Genomic DNA, 18,431 nt, shown 5'->3' on the forward strand with positions numbered 1-18,431 from the left:
TGTAGTTCCACACCAGCTAGGGACTGTTATCCTTCTCGGAAGGACTGTATCAGTATATCTGGTTGTCGAAAAACAACACATGAAACAGTATTTGTTAATTGACATTATTTACAAAGGTACCTTATATAATGTGCATGACTCTGCGCAGTGCTGTAGAGGGATCTACCTCTCCCAGTCAGGCCTTCTCACCACACACTTTCTGAAATGATTTGGGGGTCATTCAGGCCCAATATAAGAAACTAAATTAATTGCAGAGGGCGAGAGAAAAGAGTGAACCAAATACAATCCATATGTATACACTACACTATATATGTGAGACAACTATTCGTCTGAATAACACAGGTATGTAAACATTTTTAGTCATATGGAACGCTAAGTGGATGCAATCTCAATGCAGCCCCATTTTATCTTTTTAAAACAGTTTTCATTTTCTGCTATTTATAACTATAAATATGTATTTTTGTATTCATCCATGTACGTGCTGATCTGTGTAAAGAAAGTTGTTTATTGTTTGTTACACATTTCATCTTAATGTTTATATTGTAGTGGTGGGCCATAGTTCTTTGGCACCTGGTCACAATCCCTCTGACAACTGGTCATGCCCCTTCAGTGGCATACCACCACTTCACAATGGCGCACACATACTATTTCATGATCCCCCACCATTGCATTTCTGCAGTGGACCCTTCAAGCCCCAGTCCAAAACTGAGTACATACATTAACAGCGTTTGAACCAGAGTCTCCAGTTATATTGTCTTGTCAAATTATTTTACAGTCAATGCTCCTGATAACTGAGTTACTGTACTCCATCATGCTTTTTGTGGAACCCAGAATAAATTTCTTACTTTTAGTTGCAAAACAGGAAGACATGCTAAGTTTCCATAGCAATAGGTTATCACTCGATCGGACAAGGTACATCCTGTGTTTATTGTAAGAGGGGTCATAAAGAGAATTGCAGATGGAATGTTAGCAGCCAACAAATATCAGTAGGTGAGGTCAACAAAAGGTTTAAATATTCTCCCACTTTTTAAAAGCAAATGATTATCTACAGGAGGACAGAGGAGGAGAGACCAGACCAGCTCACTGTATACTCTCTACACTGTATACTGCTCAAAGTAAGAAACTAAAGCCTTAGTCCTTTTATAAAAGAGCTGACAACTTTTCTATGAAACTATGATGTAATTGGAAAACAAATATATTATTGGGCTCTAATATACTAATTTACCTACAATCTGTTTGTTTTGCTAGAGCTTTGTACCTCTCTCTCGTTCCTGATTTTCCCTCTTCTGATTTCTATCAATATAGCTCAAATTTTGTAATACTGAAGTGTAGTGTAGAAAACTGTATCTGTGTTATCATTCAGCTTAAATCTGTAAATGTCATATGATTAGTCATCCACCCTCTTCTCCATATCACTTAGTTGGACTACTTACCTCATATCATGTGCATGTAAACATAAGCATATGCATTCCATTTGTGTATAATAATATACAGCAAAAGTGCAAATGATCATATGTTAATCTCTGCAATTTCCTTGTTGTCATTTTGAAAGGATGAGTTGCATTAATGATTTAGGTCATTTAGTATCAAAAATTGAGGACATGCAATTGTTTTTATAAATTAAAACAAATGACAGGATTAATGTTATGAAATTTCTTGCATGGTAAATCAGGATATTAACAGCCACCAGGGAGGTTCATGTCCATCTAAAGGTACAAGTATTAGGGCTTTAAGGGGTCTATTTACCAAGCATTTTTCCTGTGGTAAACCCCCGAAAACAACAGTGTATGGGAAGTGCTCAGAACCGCTATGTATGAAAGTTTAACTAGAGAAATTTTTCTCTTTTCTGACATGTTAATGTACGCCATCTGAAGCTGGCGCCATCTGAAGCTGGCGCACATTAACATATCTGAAAACTTTTGCGCTGTCCAGCTCTACTCTGAAGAGCAGAGCTGGACAGCGCATGTGTGGAGGGATCATGTGATCCCTCCCTGTCAATCATCCTGCAGTTTGCCGTCCAGGATGTTACTGCGCATGCACCAACTTTTCGGTCGGTGCATGTGCATTAACAAAAAAGAAAAAAAAAGAAAAAAAAAAAAAGGAGAAGAACATCGCAGCCTTGAAAATTGAGAAGAGACTGCAATGAACAGGTGAGTCACTTCTTAGGGACAGCAGGTTATCGGCACTGCTGTCCCTGAGAAGTTTTTTAATACATAGCCGTTACTTTTCAATCCTTATCAAGGAGATAAGGATTGAAAAGTATCAAGTAAAAAAAAGAAGGGTCATAAACAGACCCCATATACAGGTCATGGGAATTTGTTTTGACTATGAATATGTGTAATAATATAAAGAAGTAATCCCCAGGAAACAATGAAAGGATGAATTTAGAACTCACTGTTCATAACTAGTGACATCAGCAGGGCTGGACTGGCCCTGCAGGGAACCGGGGAGATCCCCAGTGGGCCCCAACAACTGAGTGCTCCGCCAATTACCATAGGGTGCAGGGACTTCCATCCGGGACCTCCAAACAATGCTACTCGGTGCCAACAATGCAGGTGGCACGATGCCTGCACTCTCTATACCGCCTCGGCACCCCCTAACACCATGTGATGAGCTTATACAATCAGTCAGATTACCCAGACTCTGTGATTCCTGTTCCTGTTCAAGGGGGGGGGGGGGGGGGGGGTGTAATCAGAGTCACTCTCTCTGGTGGTACCCTGACACAGTGCCACACAGATGGTGGTACAACTGGTGCATCTGCCCAGGAACTGCAAGCAGAGAAGAAGAAGACGAAAAAGAAGAAAAGCCGAGGAGTAAGAAAAATGAGAGAGAAGTGTATAAGTAAACTATATATTTCATATTTTTAGTTTTCTCTTTAGAACAAAAAATCAGTAAAATCCCATCAAGGGGGGTGGGGTGTGGGCTGTCTTAAAAAAAAAGGAACCAAATCTATAAATAATATAGTGGAGGTGGGAGGGTGGTTGACAAGACTATTCTGCCTCCTACTGTATCAATAATTTAGGGGGGGATTATAATGCCTATTCTGACTCCCAATCTTTAAAAAAAATAGGCTTAACATGACTTTAAATCTATAAAAATCTATAGAAGATGGGGTTGATGAGACTATTTTAGAACTTAAGCTATAAAAAAAAAAATAGAGGGGTTGACATTATATTTATGGTGCCCAGTCTGTATAAAAATATGGGACTGGTTGGGAGAAATATTTTATTTTATTTATGCTAATAATGTCAGGGCTGGTGTGTGTGGGGGGGTCTACATATTAAATGTGAATCCTATGAATTGAATGTCAGGGCTTGTGTGAGGGGGTGTTTAATACATGCACATATTAAAAGTCAATGATTATAATATTGCGACTGGTTTGGGGGAAGGAAGCTCATTTATTAAACCTAAGTACGATTTAATTTTGGGGTGAAAAGGGCTTGATTGTTAAACGTGGTTGTTATTAATTTAATGAGCAGCATGCTGGCTTAGTGGTTGGCACTTCTGCCTCACAGCACTGGGGTTATGAGTTTGATTCCCGACCATGGCCTTATTTGTGTGGAGTTTGTATGTTCTCCCGATGTTTGTGTGGGTTTCCTCCGGGTGCTCCAGTTTCCTCCCACAATCCAAAAACATACTAATAGGTTAATTGGCTGCTATCAAATTGACCCTAGTCAGTGTCTGTCTGTCCATGTGTGTGTATGCTAGGGAATTTAGACTGTAAGCTTCAATGGGGCAGGGACTGATGTTAGTGAGTTCTCTGTACAGCGCTGCAGAATTAGTAGCGCTATATAAACAGCTGATGATGATAATGTTCAGTGGGTTAGGGTGGTCTAGTGTTTAGTCATTGCTCTGCTCTCTAGGAGGTGAATAATAACTCTCATTCCAAACAGAACCCTAATATTCCAGGGTCTGGCCAAGCAGCAACTGACCTGAAGAAACCAGTAGCAGATGCAAGAACAGGTAGGAGAGCATAGCACAGGGATAGAGGGTGGTCTAGCACCTGTAAAAGGCTTGGCCCTGCCCCTGGGTGGCAGCCCCGACTCACACCACAATATGGAGGGGGAACAACTATGAGTGAGACATAAGAGGGCAATGTGAGAGGAACAAGGGGGGCAATGTTTGTATATGGGCATGTCACGGGCACTAGGAGTCTTGCCCAGGAATTCACCAGATGACTGGGCTTACCAGAGAGGTGAAGTTAACACAACGGTCCTCTGGTAGCAGGGTGACTAGCGGAACATATATCACAGCAAATGGAGAGAGGATGCCAATAGAGAATAGGAAAGTCAGTGACTTGCAGCTATCTTGGTCAATGAGTCAGCGACTAGCTGCTGTTGTAGAAAGGCAGATTTGAACACGGAGATCAGGATGGATGTGAGCAGATGCAGGATGGTAGCAGGGAAGTCAGTGGTCTGCGTACAGCAAGTTGTACCACTGCTTAGGGTGAGAAGACTTGTCCAGGTGCAGGTAGGTAGCGGGGAAGTCAGTGGTCTGCGTACAGCAAGTTGTACCATTGCTTATGGTGAGAAGACTTGTCCAGGTGCAGGTAGGTAGCGGGGAAGTCAGTGGTCTGCGTACAGCAAGCTGTACCACTGCTTATGGTGAGAAGACTTGTCCAGGTGCAGGTAGGTAGCGGGGAAGTCAGTGGTCTGCGTACAGCAAGTTGTACCACTGCTTAATAGGTGAGGATGTGTACAGGTGCCGATGAGTGGAGGCATACAAAGGGTAATAGGATGAAGACACTGAGAGGAACTTGATCCCAACAGATATGCAGCATATCCAGCAAAGTCTATAACGGTATGTGTGGCGCTGCTGGGTAGAGAGACTTGCTCAGCACAGATATACAGCGTAACAATAACAGTCTATAGCGGGTATGGATACCGCTGCCGAGAGGAGAAGCTAGTCGTAGCGGATATGCATAGTAAACGTGGAAAGTCAATAACAAATAGGCATACCACTATTCAGTAGAACAGTCTGTCCACAGGAAGATGCAGGGACTGCAGAGACGCTGAACGGCAGCAACTGGTATAGGAACCACAGGTGAGTAGAAGCGGTAATCAGAGACCAGCTGAGGACACAGGCAGGAAGCAGGAGACTGTGGCAGGTATGGAAGCCAGCGATGAGTAGCACAGGGAATCCACAGGAGACTGAAGACACTAGTAGAACACAGGAGACTGTAGCGGGTATGGAAACCAGTGATGAGTAGCACAGGGAATCCACAGGAAACTGAAGACACTAGTAGAACACAGGAGACTGTAGCGGGTATGGAAACCAGCGATGAGTAACACAGGGAATCAGCAGGAAACTGAAGACACTAGTAGAACACAGGAGACACCTTCAGAGACTCCCATGGAATGAGACTCAAGATCAGGCAACGAGGTAATAAGCACAGGTGCCTTAAATAGGGAGAGTTGCCTGATCAACCAATTAGATTAAAAGCAAAGGTCACAAGAGTTCTTGGGTGCTGCGCATGTGCAGTTCATCAGGATGGTGGACGGCCGCGGTTCAGGACAGGTGCCGGCAGGAAGGCTAGGGAGCCACGCACCAGCGTAGAGGCACTCACGGTCCGGTGAGTGACAGGGCAACACCAACTTTATATGTATTAGACAAGTGGTTGAAGTGGGGATTTTGAAGTGCTAGTATGGAAATTCGAAGATAGCTGCCGGGGATATTTGATAGTGTCAAATTTATGTTATATGCTTTTTAACACTGTATAGTATAATATAAAACATTTTAAATCAGATTGTAGCTTACACTTTCTAGAATATACTAGACAAATGATTAATTTAATCTGGTTGCCTTGGGCAACACGTCGCATTTTCCTTTTCAGAATGTATCCTAAATCTACTCCTAAGGAATCTTTCAATATGGAACTTAAATACATGAACTGGGAATAAGGAGATAAATGAGAGTTACATGGATTTTGGTTGACAAATGAAAAAATAACATTTAATTTTTTTTAGTTTGACTTTCACTGGAATTATTCTTTAATAGGTTCTCATTTTGATTTAAGAAAATGTATCTGCTGATGCGCAGTAAGTGGTATGAACTGTAGATTACTGTAACACAAGAGGGGAAATTTGGTAAATTACTTGTATGTTGAAAAAGTGGATATGGGAGGGCTGCATGTAAGCTATAGGTACCCCAAGGTTTGGAAGAGAAGCCCTCTCATTAGGTTAAAAGCTGTTACGAGCATGGCCCTCTTCCCTCCCTTCTTAATACTTAGTACTTCTGCTCCAATTACATTGCACTGGCTTGCTAGAAGCTTGTGGAGTCTTATTAGTATTTGTTTGTTGTTTTTTTGATGTCATCCCTGCAATCTGTGTTCTATGGGGAGACGTATGTGGGGTTAGACGTGTGTGATTTCTACACTAAGTGGGATTTTCTCACAAAGTGGACGAAAATGCACAGTTAGACAACACAGCAACTAATCCTCATCTTTCTCTTCTCTTTTCATCTTCAGGTATGTTCATCCATGCTGCTACTACTACTACTCTGATCATTATTCTGTGAATTTCATCCCTGCAATCTGTGTTTAAGTATGTTCATCCATGCTGCTACTACTACTACTCTGATCATTATTCTGTGAATTTCATCCCTGCAATCTGTGTTTAAGTATGTTCATCCATGCTGCTACTACTACTACTCTGATCATTATTCTGTGAATTTCATCCCTGCAATCTGTGTTTAAGTATGTTCATCCATGCTGCTACTACTACTACTCTGATCATTATTCTGTGAATTTCATCCCTGCAATCTGTGTTTAAGTATGTTCATCCATGCTGCTACTACTACTACTCTGATCATTATTCTGTGAATTTCATCCCTGCAATCTGTGTTTAAGTATGTTCATCCATGCTGCTACTACTACTACTCTGATCATTATTCTGTGAATTTCATCCCTGCAATCTGTGTTTAAGTATGTTCATCCATGCTGCTACTACTACTACTCTGATCATTATTCTGTGAATTTCATCCCTGCAATCTGTGTTTAAGTATGTTCATCCATGCTGCTACTACTACTACTCTGATCATTATTCTGTGAATTTCATCCCTGCAATCTGTGTTTAAGTATGTTATAGGAAACTGTTATCTGTTTAAACTTAGGTTGGCACAGTCTTTTATTGCTGCCTAATTTATGATAGGTATCTGGCCTCTATCCTTTCCCACAAATGTTTTCTTTTCCTTTGATTAGCTGACCAATTAGCACATCTGTAGTGTATTCCTAAATTAGACTGACTACATCTTAGCTTCATTCTATGGGGAGACGTATGTGGGGTTAGACGTGTGTGATTTCTACACAAAGTGGACGAAAATGCACAGTTAGACAACACAGTTGGACAAACATTGGACTACATTTGACTTGCTTTTACTCCCATCAATAAGCAACATCTGCCACAGCCTATTTCTGCACTACTTGTCTATTTATATGGAATACTGCTAAGAGGTAATTCTTAAAATACCCTTGCTTTTTGCTTTTACCCCTTTTATCACAATGTTTCACAAATTGCTTTTCTTAGTCTCATTTCATGGCATGATCTTTAGGACTGTGTCATCTTTCACCCCTCCACCAACACACAAATTTGTTCATATTGCACCTGCATTACTCCACTCACCTCTATTTAACACCCATGAACTGTTGTCCTATTTATTATCTCTAACAAGTACAGCCTCCACCTGTCGCCAGAAAATAAAAGGCCACACATCTTACAATCCCCTTGCCTATCTTTCGCTCACTCTGCTTCTATTAGCTGGTGATATATCACCTAATCCAGGTCCCCCACACTCCTCACACACACATACATCGGAACACTACCGTTCTATAGCAAACCTCAAACACATCACCTGTCTACCCTCTCTTCCCAAGTCCTTTAAATGTGCCCTTTGGAATGCACGATCTGTTTGTAACAAACTTACCTCCGTTCATGATCTATTCCTCTCAAAAAACCTCAACCTTCTGGCAATAACAGAAACATGGCTCATGCAATCAGACACTGCCTCACCTGCAGCACTTTCACATGGTGGCCTCCATCTCACCCACACCTCCAGACCTGAAGGCAGACAAGGAGGTGGGGTTGGACTACTTCTCTCCCCACAGTGCACATACACAGTTCTACCAAATGTCCCATCACTCACGTTCACATCTTTTGAAGTACATGCTATTCGCATTTTTAATCCATTCTCCCTACGTGTTGCGGTGATCTATCGTCCCCCTGGAGCACACCAACAATTTATTGAGGATTTCTCTGCATGGCTCCCTCACTTCTTATCTTCAGACATCCCCACCATCATCATGGGTGACTTCAACATCCCCATTCATAACCCACCTTCCAAAGCTGCTTCCAAACTACTCTCTCTAACATCCTCACTTGACCTCTCCCAGTGGATTGAATCATCTACTCATAAGGATGGCCACTGCCTTGATCTTGTTTTCTCTAGACTATGCTCAGTTTCTAATTTTATTAATACACCCTTCCCCCTCTCGGATCATCACCTTATCAGCTACACTCTCACCCCCACTGCTCTAACCTCTCTACTGTCTAACTCTACCAAGCCTCCTCATACTCGTAGAAATCTTAATTCTATTAATCTTCAACAATTTTCCACCTCTCTCCAACACCTTCTCTCCCCTATCTCTACATTCTCATCCCCTGAGATGGCAGTACCTCATTTTCACCTAACCTTAGCAACGGCCCTTGATCAAGTGGCTCCAGCGACACTTCATACTACACGACGACTTCGATGTCAACCGTGGCACACCAAAGCAACACGAAATCTTCAAAAACTGTCCCGTAAAGCAGAACGTCACTGGCGTAAATCTCGAAGCTCTAATGACTTCTTCACATATACTTCTGTCTACCACTCCTATCGAAATGCTCTGGACACTGCAAAACAAACATACTTTCAATCTCTTATCTATGCTCAGGCTTCTAACCCAAAACGCCTTTTCAATACATTTAATCATCTTCTCAATCCTCCCACCCCGAACCCTCCATCTACTATCAGTGCTCAGGATCTTGCTACCTACTTCAAGGACAAGATTGATAAGATCAGACTAGAAATGGTATCCTCCTCCTCAACAAGCCATCAGCTCATTTCCTTCCCACTACCCTCTGACACCCTTTCTTCATTTGACCCCACAAATGAAGAGGAAATTTCTACGCTCTTCTTATCTTCCTACTCTACCTCCTGTCCTCTTGATCCTATTCCCTCGCAAATTGGTAGATCCCTGTCTTCTGTGCTCATTTCACCTCTAACTCAAATCTGTAATCTCTCACTCTCTACTGGCATCTTTCCATCACTATACAAGCATGCAGTGATTACTCCTATTCTAAAAAAACAAAACTCTGACCCAAACTCTCTCTCAAATTACCGTCCCATCTCTCAGCTCCCTTGCCCCTCCAAGCTTCTAGAGAGACTTGCCTACACTCGCCTCACACGCTTTCTTTCCGCAAACAACCTGTTGGATCCTCTTCAGTCTGGCTTTCGTTCTCAACACTCCACAGAGACTGCGCTGACCAAGGTTGTTAATGATCTGATCACTGCTAAGACTGAACGCCATTACTCTCTCCTAATTCTCCTGGATCTCTCGGCTGCATTTGACACCGTTGACCACTCTCTTCTCATACAAACGCTGCAATCCCTAGGTCTTCAAGACACAGTTCTATCCTGGTTCTCATCTTACCTCTCTAATCGCTCTTTCACTGTTAATTTCTCTGGAGCCACATCTGCTCCGCTTCCCCTATCAGTTGGAGTACCACAAGGCTCGGTGCTAGGTCCTCTGCTGTTCTCTATCTATATCGCTTCTCTTGGAAATCTAATAAGTTCCTTTGGCTTTCAGTATCATCTCTATGCGGATGATACCCAAATCTATCTATCCTCTCCTGATATCTTGACATCTGTGTTGTCCCGTGTAACTGACTGTCTTTCTGCCATTTCATCTTGGATGTCCTCTCGTCAACTCAAACTTAATCTTTCTAAAACAGAGTTAATAATATTCCCACCCGCCAACAAGAGCATACCTGACATTTCTATCTCTGTTGATAACATGACCATAAATCCCACCCCACAAGCTCGCTGCCTAGGTGTAATCCTTGATTCACGCCTATCCTTTGTTCCCCACATTGACTCTATATCTAAATCATGTTACATACATCTAAAGAACATTTCCAGAATCCGCACATATCTCACACAAGACACTGCTAAAACCTTAATTCATGCACTAATCATCTCCCGCATTGACTATTGCAATTCCCTCCTTACTGGTCTTCCCAAAAACAGACTCAAACCCCTAAAATCTATTTTGCATGCTTCGGCAAGACTGATTTTCCTTGCAAATAGCTATTCCTCTGTTGAATCACTCTGTATGTCTCTACACTGGCTGCCTGTCTTCTACCGAATCCAATATAAAATACTTTTACTAACCTACAAGGCCATCAACAAAGCTGCACCAACATACATCTCCTCTCTTGTCTCAAAATATCTCCCAACTCGGCAACTCCGTTCTGCAAAAGATCTGCGTCTCTCATCCACCCTCATTACATCCTCCCATTCCCGGTTACAGGACTTTTTTCGGGCTGCACCCACTCTATGGAACTCTCTCCCTCGCACAATAAGACTCTCCTCTGTTCTACAAACTTTCAAGCGTTCTCTGAAAACCTACCTATTCAGACAAGCTTATAATATTCCTCAACCACCATCTTAACCTCACTACCTTTAGCCTGTTACACAATTTCACACAAGACAACTACCCCCGGACCAACATTGTTGTGTGACAGGATCATTTAGCTTATGAGTCACCCTACCTTTGCAGTCTGGCTGGGCCAAGATGCAAAATGTATACTTAACCTCATGTGTCAATCTCCCATTGTCTCATAGATTGTAAGCTTGCGAGCAGGGCCTTCTCACCTCTTTGTCTGTTTTACCCAGTTTGTTTATTAGTTTATTACGTTTGTCCCCAATTGTAAAGCGCTACGGAATATGTTGGCGCTATATAAATAAATGATGATGATGATGATGATACCTTGTCTGGTATAATTTAATGTTTGTGTACTTTATGGTGCTGAAGAAGTCTTGTTGTGCCTTATAAATAAAGGATAATAATAATAATAATAATAATAATAATAATAATAATAATAATACTATAAACTAGCTTTATTTTTTGTGTCATCCACATGGGCCAATTTTGCAGATCCCTCTGTTTCTCTCTGATAGCCAGAACCATAGAACGATGGGAGAGATATTTTCATTGACAATGGCTTGTTCAGTATTTGGATTATAAAGAATTTGCTTCCTTCTAAAATAACTATCTTTTGTCTTCCCTCTCTAGATTTTTACAGAAGACATGATTACCATCGACCCCGTCACAATTCTTCTGTCTGTTGTTGTCATCCTATTTTTGGCCAATGTTTTTAACAATCGGAAACAAGACAATGGCAAAAATTTCCCCCCTGGACCAACGCCTTTGCCGATCATTGGAAATATGCATAATATAGACTTATCAAAACCTCATAATACATTTATAGAGGTAATACAGTACTTCTACGTAATTACACTAAATGATTTAAAGGGTGTTTCCACTTTATTTAACATCAATACAAAATCCTCTTCCTTCTCAACAACTTTGATGAGTGCATCCCACCATTTAGTATATTTAGTAGGGTCCTTGCACGCACATGAAGTTGGAATCTCTGCAGATCACCCTTGTTGCTGCAGCAGGATTTCAAATAGAGTAAAGAGACCCCCACCAAAATAATATAATTGAAACCCCCCAGTTTGTCTTGAAAATCACCAGAATCAACATGCTGCTCTGTATGGGGGGGTGTCATATTTCCGACATTTTCCTACTGCTGCTGGCCTAGTGCTGGTAGCAGCAATATTGGGGAGGGGGGGCAAAAAGTGTGGGGTCCCCCCAATTTCAATGCAATGCAATGCAACACCAGCCGGGGCTAGTGACACTATAGCAGGGGAACACACAGTGTGGGGTCCCCTTGCCATAATGACAACCAGCCACCAGCTGGTTAGCACAGGGTTGGAATCACTAGGGAGTTGGGGTGCGCAAAAACCACAGAGGGTGTGGGGTAATAAAATGGTTAATGTTCGAAAGACACTTTTTTAATTTGGTGCACTACAGGTCCCAGCTAGTTCAGGCTGCCATGAACAGTTGCTGGGACCTGTAGTGCTCCTTGTAAATAATCCAGACACCTCTTTTCAACCGCAAAATTGTATTTACAAATAAAAAAAAACATTCATACTCGGCAACCTCTGTTGTTCATCTGTCTGTTTCATTTCTTGTACACTTTTAATTTAAATGGCACTAAAAAGAATAAACCCAAAAAATATTCCAAGTATGAAGAAAAAAAATTGTCTTCTTTTCTTCCTGCTTTATAAACCAAAGTAATCCGCCAGAGCATGCTTGGCAAAATAAAGAAAATATGAAGACACTCAAATTAGTTCTTATATGCAAGAGCACCCATCTCAATGAAGAAATGACAGCCGGCGGGCCTATATATGAGCTGAAGTTTTTGACAGTGTGGTAAAAACCTCAGCTTATTAATAGACCTGTCGGCTGTCATTACTTCAAAGAACACAGAGGTTGCAGAATATGAACGGTTGTTTATTATATGTAAATAAAATTTGGTGTCTGGTCTATTTACATTTTGTCTTTGCACTTGTGGTTTCCCAAGTGTCTGCATCCACTGGCAGCCTCTGGGACTGTGGATGCAGACACTTGGGAAATTACAAGTGCCAAGACAAAATGTAAATAGACCAGACACCAAATTGTAGTACAACAAGCACCAGCATGCCCAGTCTGTTATGGCAGCCTGGGCTTGCTTGGACCTGCAGTGCTTAACTCAAAATAGTGTTTTTCGAACACTATTAAATTATCCCACTCCCACTGCCCAGGGGTGTGGGACAAGCCCAAGTGCTTACAGCACTGGCTGGGTGCCTCTATGGAGTTTAGTCCTGTGCTGACTAACCTGGGGCTGGCTATCATTATGACAGGGGGACTTGTATTGTTAAAGTGGCAAAATATTGGGACAGCAATTTGTGTGATGCTTTTTTTGTAAAACTCACTTAACTTGTGATTTACTTTCTGAACACGCTGTCATACTTCGTCAACTGTCAACTTCAAACTACCCGAGAAAATCACTTTAAACGCAAAATCACACTGTGATACATTTACCTCCAGTTCTGAGACAGAGAGACAGAAAGAAAAAGAATCAAAGGGTACAATTGTTCTGACTTTTTCAAAACTATTAATTGGTAATGAGAAAGACTAAGGGCTAGATTTACTAAGCTGCGGGTTTGAAAAAGTGGGGATGTTGCCTTTAGCAACCAATCAGATTCTAGCTGTCATTTTGTAGAAAGTACTAAATAAATGAAAGCTAGAATCTGATTGGTTGCTATAGGCAACATCCCCACTTTTTCAAACCCGCAGCTTAGTAAATCTAGCCCTAAATGTGATAGGACAGAAGCAAAATGTAATAATTGACACTGCCATATTCTGAGCCAAATCTAGTGCCATGTTTTATACGAAGGACTATATTTGGTGCCAGATATACAAAACTAAACAATCTAGTACAAAGTATAATCTGCTGAGCCATGCTTTGTGTCATATACACAGCGTTTAGCAATAACTTGTGCCAAGTATACCAAGTTCAGTCCATCTTGAATACATAAAAGGAGAGATCTCAAGTGGCACCATGAAACTTAGGTGCAGTTATAGAGTATTTTAAAACTTACATAGCCAAAATTATTCCTCAGAGTTTGGGTGGGGCTGTATTGGGGAACTCTATAGCTGCCAGGAGTGGATCTGATGCTTCTGCTAGTCTAAGAGAGGAAGGGATATAAGAAATAAATGTATCTGTTCATTCTCTTGTCTACAACAATAATTTCAGAAATATTATTGAAGAATAAAATATCAGCTCTTCCAGAATTTTACATTGAAATGTGGGATTTATACTCGCATACATTCATTTAAATGTGAAATACCACAACACAAAGTAAAATAAAGTACTGTTTCAAACATTTAATGATAACATTAGTGAAAGGTGCAATTCTGTACTGAACGACAGCAGCCAATCAGCAACTAGATTTTGTCTGTCTAGTTTAAGACAATAAACGTACATATCTAATCAGGTACAATGTCATGAGCGCAGATTTTCACCATTTACCAATGCTAATAAATATTGAGTGGAATTAACAAACAAATCAGTATGCTATTACGCACATACTAAGGGTGTGCACCGGGCACTTTTAGTGTTTTGGGTTTTGGGTTCTGATTAGCTTGAGGTTTTCGGTTCTGATTTGTTTTGCCAAAACACCTGACGAAAGCTTTTGGTTCTGATTTCGGGTTTTGGGTTCTGATTTATATTTAAAAAAGCATAAAAAGCACTAAAATCCATTTTTTTGTTTTTTTTCCACTCCTACGCTATTATTAACCTCAATAACATTCAATAACAATCATTTCCACTAATTTCCAGTCTATTCTGAACACCTCACACCTCACAATATTGTTTTTAGTCCAAAACGTTGCACCGAGGTAGCTTTCTGGACTGCGTAGTGGAGTGGGCCCGGTACCCAAATTGGTACCGGGGCCACAATACCTCCGCCTTCAAATGGTCTCAATTCCACTGCACAGCTGCCTGCTCCTACATCCTCTGCAGCATATACAGGGTGTAGTTCGAGCGCGTCAAAACCTCTTGTTTTTGACGATGACAGGTCATTTTCATTAATTTTGGATTTGGCCCCAACACTGAATGTAGTTTAATATCTGATATGCATCTATCTGGACTGCGTAGTGGAGTGGCCCCGGTACCCAATTTGTTACCGGGGCCACAATATCTCCTCCAACTGGTCTAAATTCCACTGCACACATGGCTGCTCCTACATCCTCTGCAGCATATAGACTGAGGGTGTAGTTCAAGCGCGTCACTTCCTCTTGTTTTCGACGACCATGGTACAGAGCATTCATCATTGACATCCCATCAAGTATGTCAAAGACAGACAGCATCGAAGTGTTATTTGTTGACTTTGGGAACAAAAAAACTGTCCCTGTTGCAAATCTTCGTGCAATGAAGAGTGACTTTTTCATTTAAAGGCTCAAGCTTTCAAGTGTAGTGTTTATAACATCATTACACCAACAGGTAAAAATCCTTTTAATTGGGATAATGGAGCCACAAAGGAAATTGCCCATATGTAATGCCCGCACAATGTTACTGGCATTGTCTGACACCACAAATCCCCAGTCTGGCTGGTGACATGGCCTGTAGGACTAAATCTGATGGAGATCGTGGAGGAAGTTGACGAGGAGGGTGTTGGTGGTATGTATCAAACAGGACCAAGGGATTTAGTTGTCCCTGGACTGCTGACGGTCCTAGCCACAGGTCCTGAACTAAACACTGAATTATGAAGGTTCTTCAGGTGACGTATAAGTGAGGTTGTCCCTAGGTGGCCAAGATCCTTACCCCTGCTTATTTGAGCTTTACATAAGCTACATATGGCCATACATTTGTTGTCCGGATTCGGATAAAAATAACTCCAGACAGAAGAGGTGGATTTTTTGGTCTTCTGACCAGGCATGATGATGGGCTTTTTCATCCCATGGACAAAAACTGTTTCCCCCCCCTGGTGGCTCATTTATGATAACCACATCAGCATCCTCCTCGTCAAGTTCCTCCTCAGCGCCAGCTACATCAATATCCTCCCCCCGGTGTACAACATTCACACCTTCATTAGCCAAATCTGTAACTGGACTGTGGGTGATCCTTCCAGCATATGCAGAGGGCGTGCTGCAAATGGTTGAAGGAGCCACCTCTTCCCGTACAGTGATGGGAAGGTCAGGCTTCGCAACCACAAAAACCCTTGGACTCGCTGGACTTGGACTAGTTGTTGATGACAGCTTAAGTCTCTTAAATTTGTTAGAGGGGGGGAGGAGAAGTGCTTAGATCCATGGGTGAAGCTGAACCACTAGTCATGAACACGGGCCAGGGCCTAAGCCGTTCCTTGCCACTCTGTGTGGTAAATGGCATATTGGCAAGTTTACGTTTCTCCTCAGATGATTTTAATTTTCTTTTTTTGCAAATTTTTGGGAACTTTGGGTTTTTGGATTTTACATGCCCTCTACTAGGAGATTGGGCATCGGCCTTGGCAGACGACGTTGATGGCATTTCATCATCTATGTCATGACTAGTGGCAGCAGCTTCAGCATTAGGAGGAAGTAGGTCTTGCTCTTTCCCTACTTTATCCTCCAAATTTTTGTACTCCAATATATGCAGCACTAATGAGTGTACCCCTCAACCACACACACTTTGGAAATGCTTAAAAATTGAACGTAGTAAATGTAATATAGATTGCAGTACCTATTCTCTTGCACTGCTTAAAGAATGAACATAGTAGATGTAATATAGATTGCAGTACCTATTCTCTGGAACTGCTTAAAAATTGAACGTATTAAATGTAATATAGATTGCAGTACCTATTATCTGGAACTGCTTAAAGAATGAACGTATTAAATGTAATATAGATTGCAGTACCTATTCTCTGGAACTGCTTAAAGAATGAATGTTGTAAATGTAATATAGATTGAAGTACCTATTATCTTGCACTGCTTAAAAATTTAACGTATTAAATGTAATATAGATTGCAGTACCTATTCTCTGGAACTGCTTAAAAATTGAATGTATTAAATGTAATATAGATTGCAGTACCTATTCTCTGGAACTGCTTAAAGAATGACCGTAGTAATAGAACTGGCAGTTCCTATTTTTTGGAACTACAGAAATAATGAACGTAGTAATAGAAATGGCAGGTCCTCTATTTTGGGACTGCAAGAATATATTGCTCTATAATATTTTTTATAGTTTTTCAATTATTTTTTTATTTAATTTTTTTTGGAGATTTTTTTTTAAATTTTTTAAAAGATTTTTGGCTAATTAACAAATTGATATGGACTTATCAAATACAGGACAAAAGCACCACTGGACTCAGCAGCACAGACACTGGCCAAAGCACCACTGGAATCAGCAGGACAGAGCACTGGGAAAAGTGCTACTGCAGTCAGCAGGACAAAGCACCACTAGACTAAATAAATCAGCAGGACAGAGCACTGGACAAACTACTAATTCACTCAGCAGGACTGTCACGATCTGCCTACAGCTTATGCATTACATGCTGCTTTGCATGGCAGCTCCTGCCTTTTTGTCCTTATTATTATGATATTTGTATTGGCAATACCTCCATTCACCAGAGGTGCTGCTATTGTGCCTTATTGTGTGCATTAGGGGTTAACATTCATGTTCACCAATTATCCCATGCACCTGGGTGTGGTTTTCCCTTTATATACCTGTCACTCCCAGCACACATGGCTGGTTGTTGTTGTCCTATTCTGATGTCATATCCTGTGTTACCTGTGGATTCTTCCTCCTGCCTTGCTCCTCTGGTTTATGCTGCCTGGAATCTGTTCATACCCCTGCATCCCTGCATTAGCTATGTACCTGCTTGTTTCTGGACATTTATATTGTTTCCTGCATCAGCCTGCACCTGGTAATTGCCACTACTCCTGACTACCTGTTATTTCTACTGGTCTGCAAATAAACACAGAGTGTTTTCACCATATTCGTGACTCCTAGCTGTACTCCTGTTTGTAACCGTGACAGTATAACCAGCCACAAAAACAGCTTTGGAGTCAGGTGAAAGTTTTGTTTATTTCTGGGACCCTTTTCTGCAATCAAGCTTTCATTTGTGTTTGCAACATGTCTGTTTTACCAGTCTTGGAATTGCCACTGCTACAGACTTTACAGATGGACATTATATTGCTACGTTCCCAGCTGGCTAAATTTTCCACTTTGCTTTTGGACCCGCTCAGGAGACTGTCAGATTCTGTCTCTCCTAATTCAGAAGCTGCTGATCTGTCTAATTCCACCTTCTCTGCTGATGAACCTGTGCAAACAGCACCTCTTAAAAGTACTTCTACAAATTTGCTGTTTTCTATGAAGTATGGGGTAACAAATTCCCAGTACACAGGTGGTCCACGCCCCCATCTGACCGAAGAGGAACGGCGGCGCAGGATAACATACAAGTTGTGTCTCTACTGTGCCAGCAATGCACATTTCTTGCAGGACTGTCCTGTCCGTAGACCACGTCAGCTTACTGAACCATCTCCTGTTGTTTCCTTTCTGCACTCCAAATCTGTTTATGCTCCAGCATTCCTGTTCTCTGCGAAGAGACCCAATCTGCCTGCTCCAGCCGCCTGTCCTGAGGCGCCAGCTCCAGCCACCTGTCCTGAGGCACCAACAGCCTCTGTCTCCTGTGCCGAGGTGCCAGCCTCTGTCTCCTGTGCCGAGGTGCCAGCCTCTGTCTCCTGTGCCGAGGTGCCAGCCTCTGTCTCCTGTGCCGAGGTGCCAGCCTCTGTCTCCTGTGCCGAG

The 18,431-nt window shown here is 41.7% G+C and overlaps 1 protein-coding gene across 1 annotated transcript in view; it reads left to right on the forward strand.

Moving 5' to 3' along the window:
• The first annotated feature begins 11,678 nt into the window (after window positions 1–11,678).
• The window catches only part of LOC142143091 (cytochrome P450 2K1-like), a 45,525-nt gene continuing 38,772 nt past the window's right edge, over window positions 11,679–18,431 (forward strand). Inside the window, exon 1 of the mRNA XM_075200805.1 lies at window positions 11,679–11,734. Coding sequence (XP_075056906.1) covers window positions 11,679–11,734 — 56 coding nt within the window. The remainder of the gene's footprint in view (window positions 11,735–18,431) is intronic.

This window comes from Mixophyes fleayi, chromosome 3, assembly GCF_038048845.1.
Source record: "Mixophyes fleayi isolate aMixFle1 chromosome 3, aMixFle1.hap1, whole genome shotgun sequence".
NCBI lineage: Eukaryota > Metazoa > Chordata > Amphibia > Anura > Limnodynastidae > Mixophyes > Mixophyes fleayi.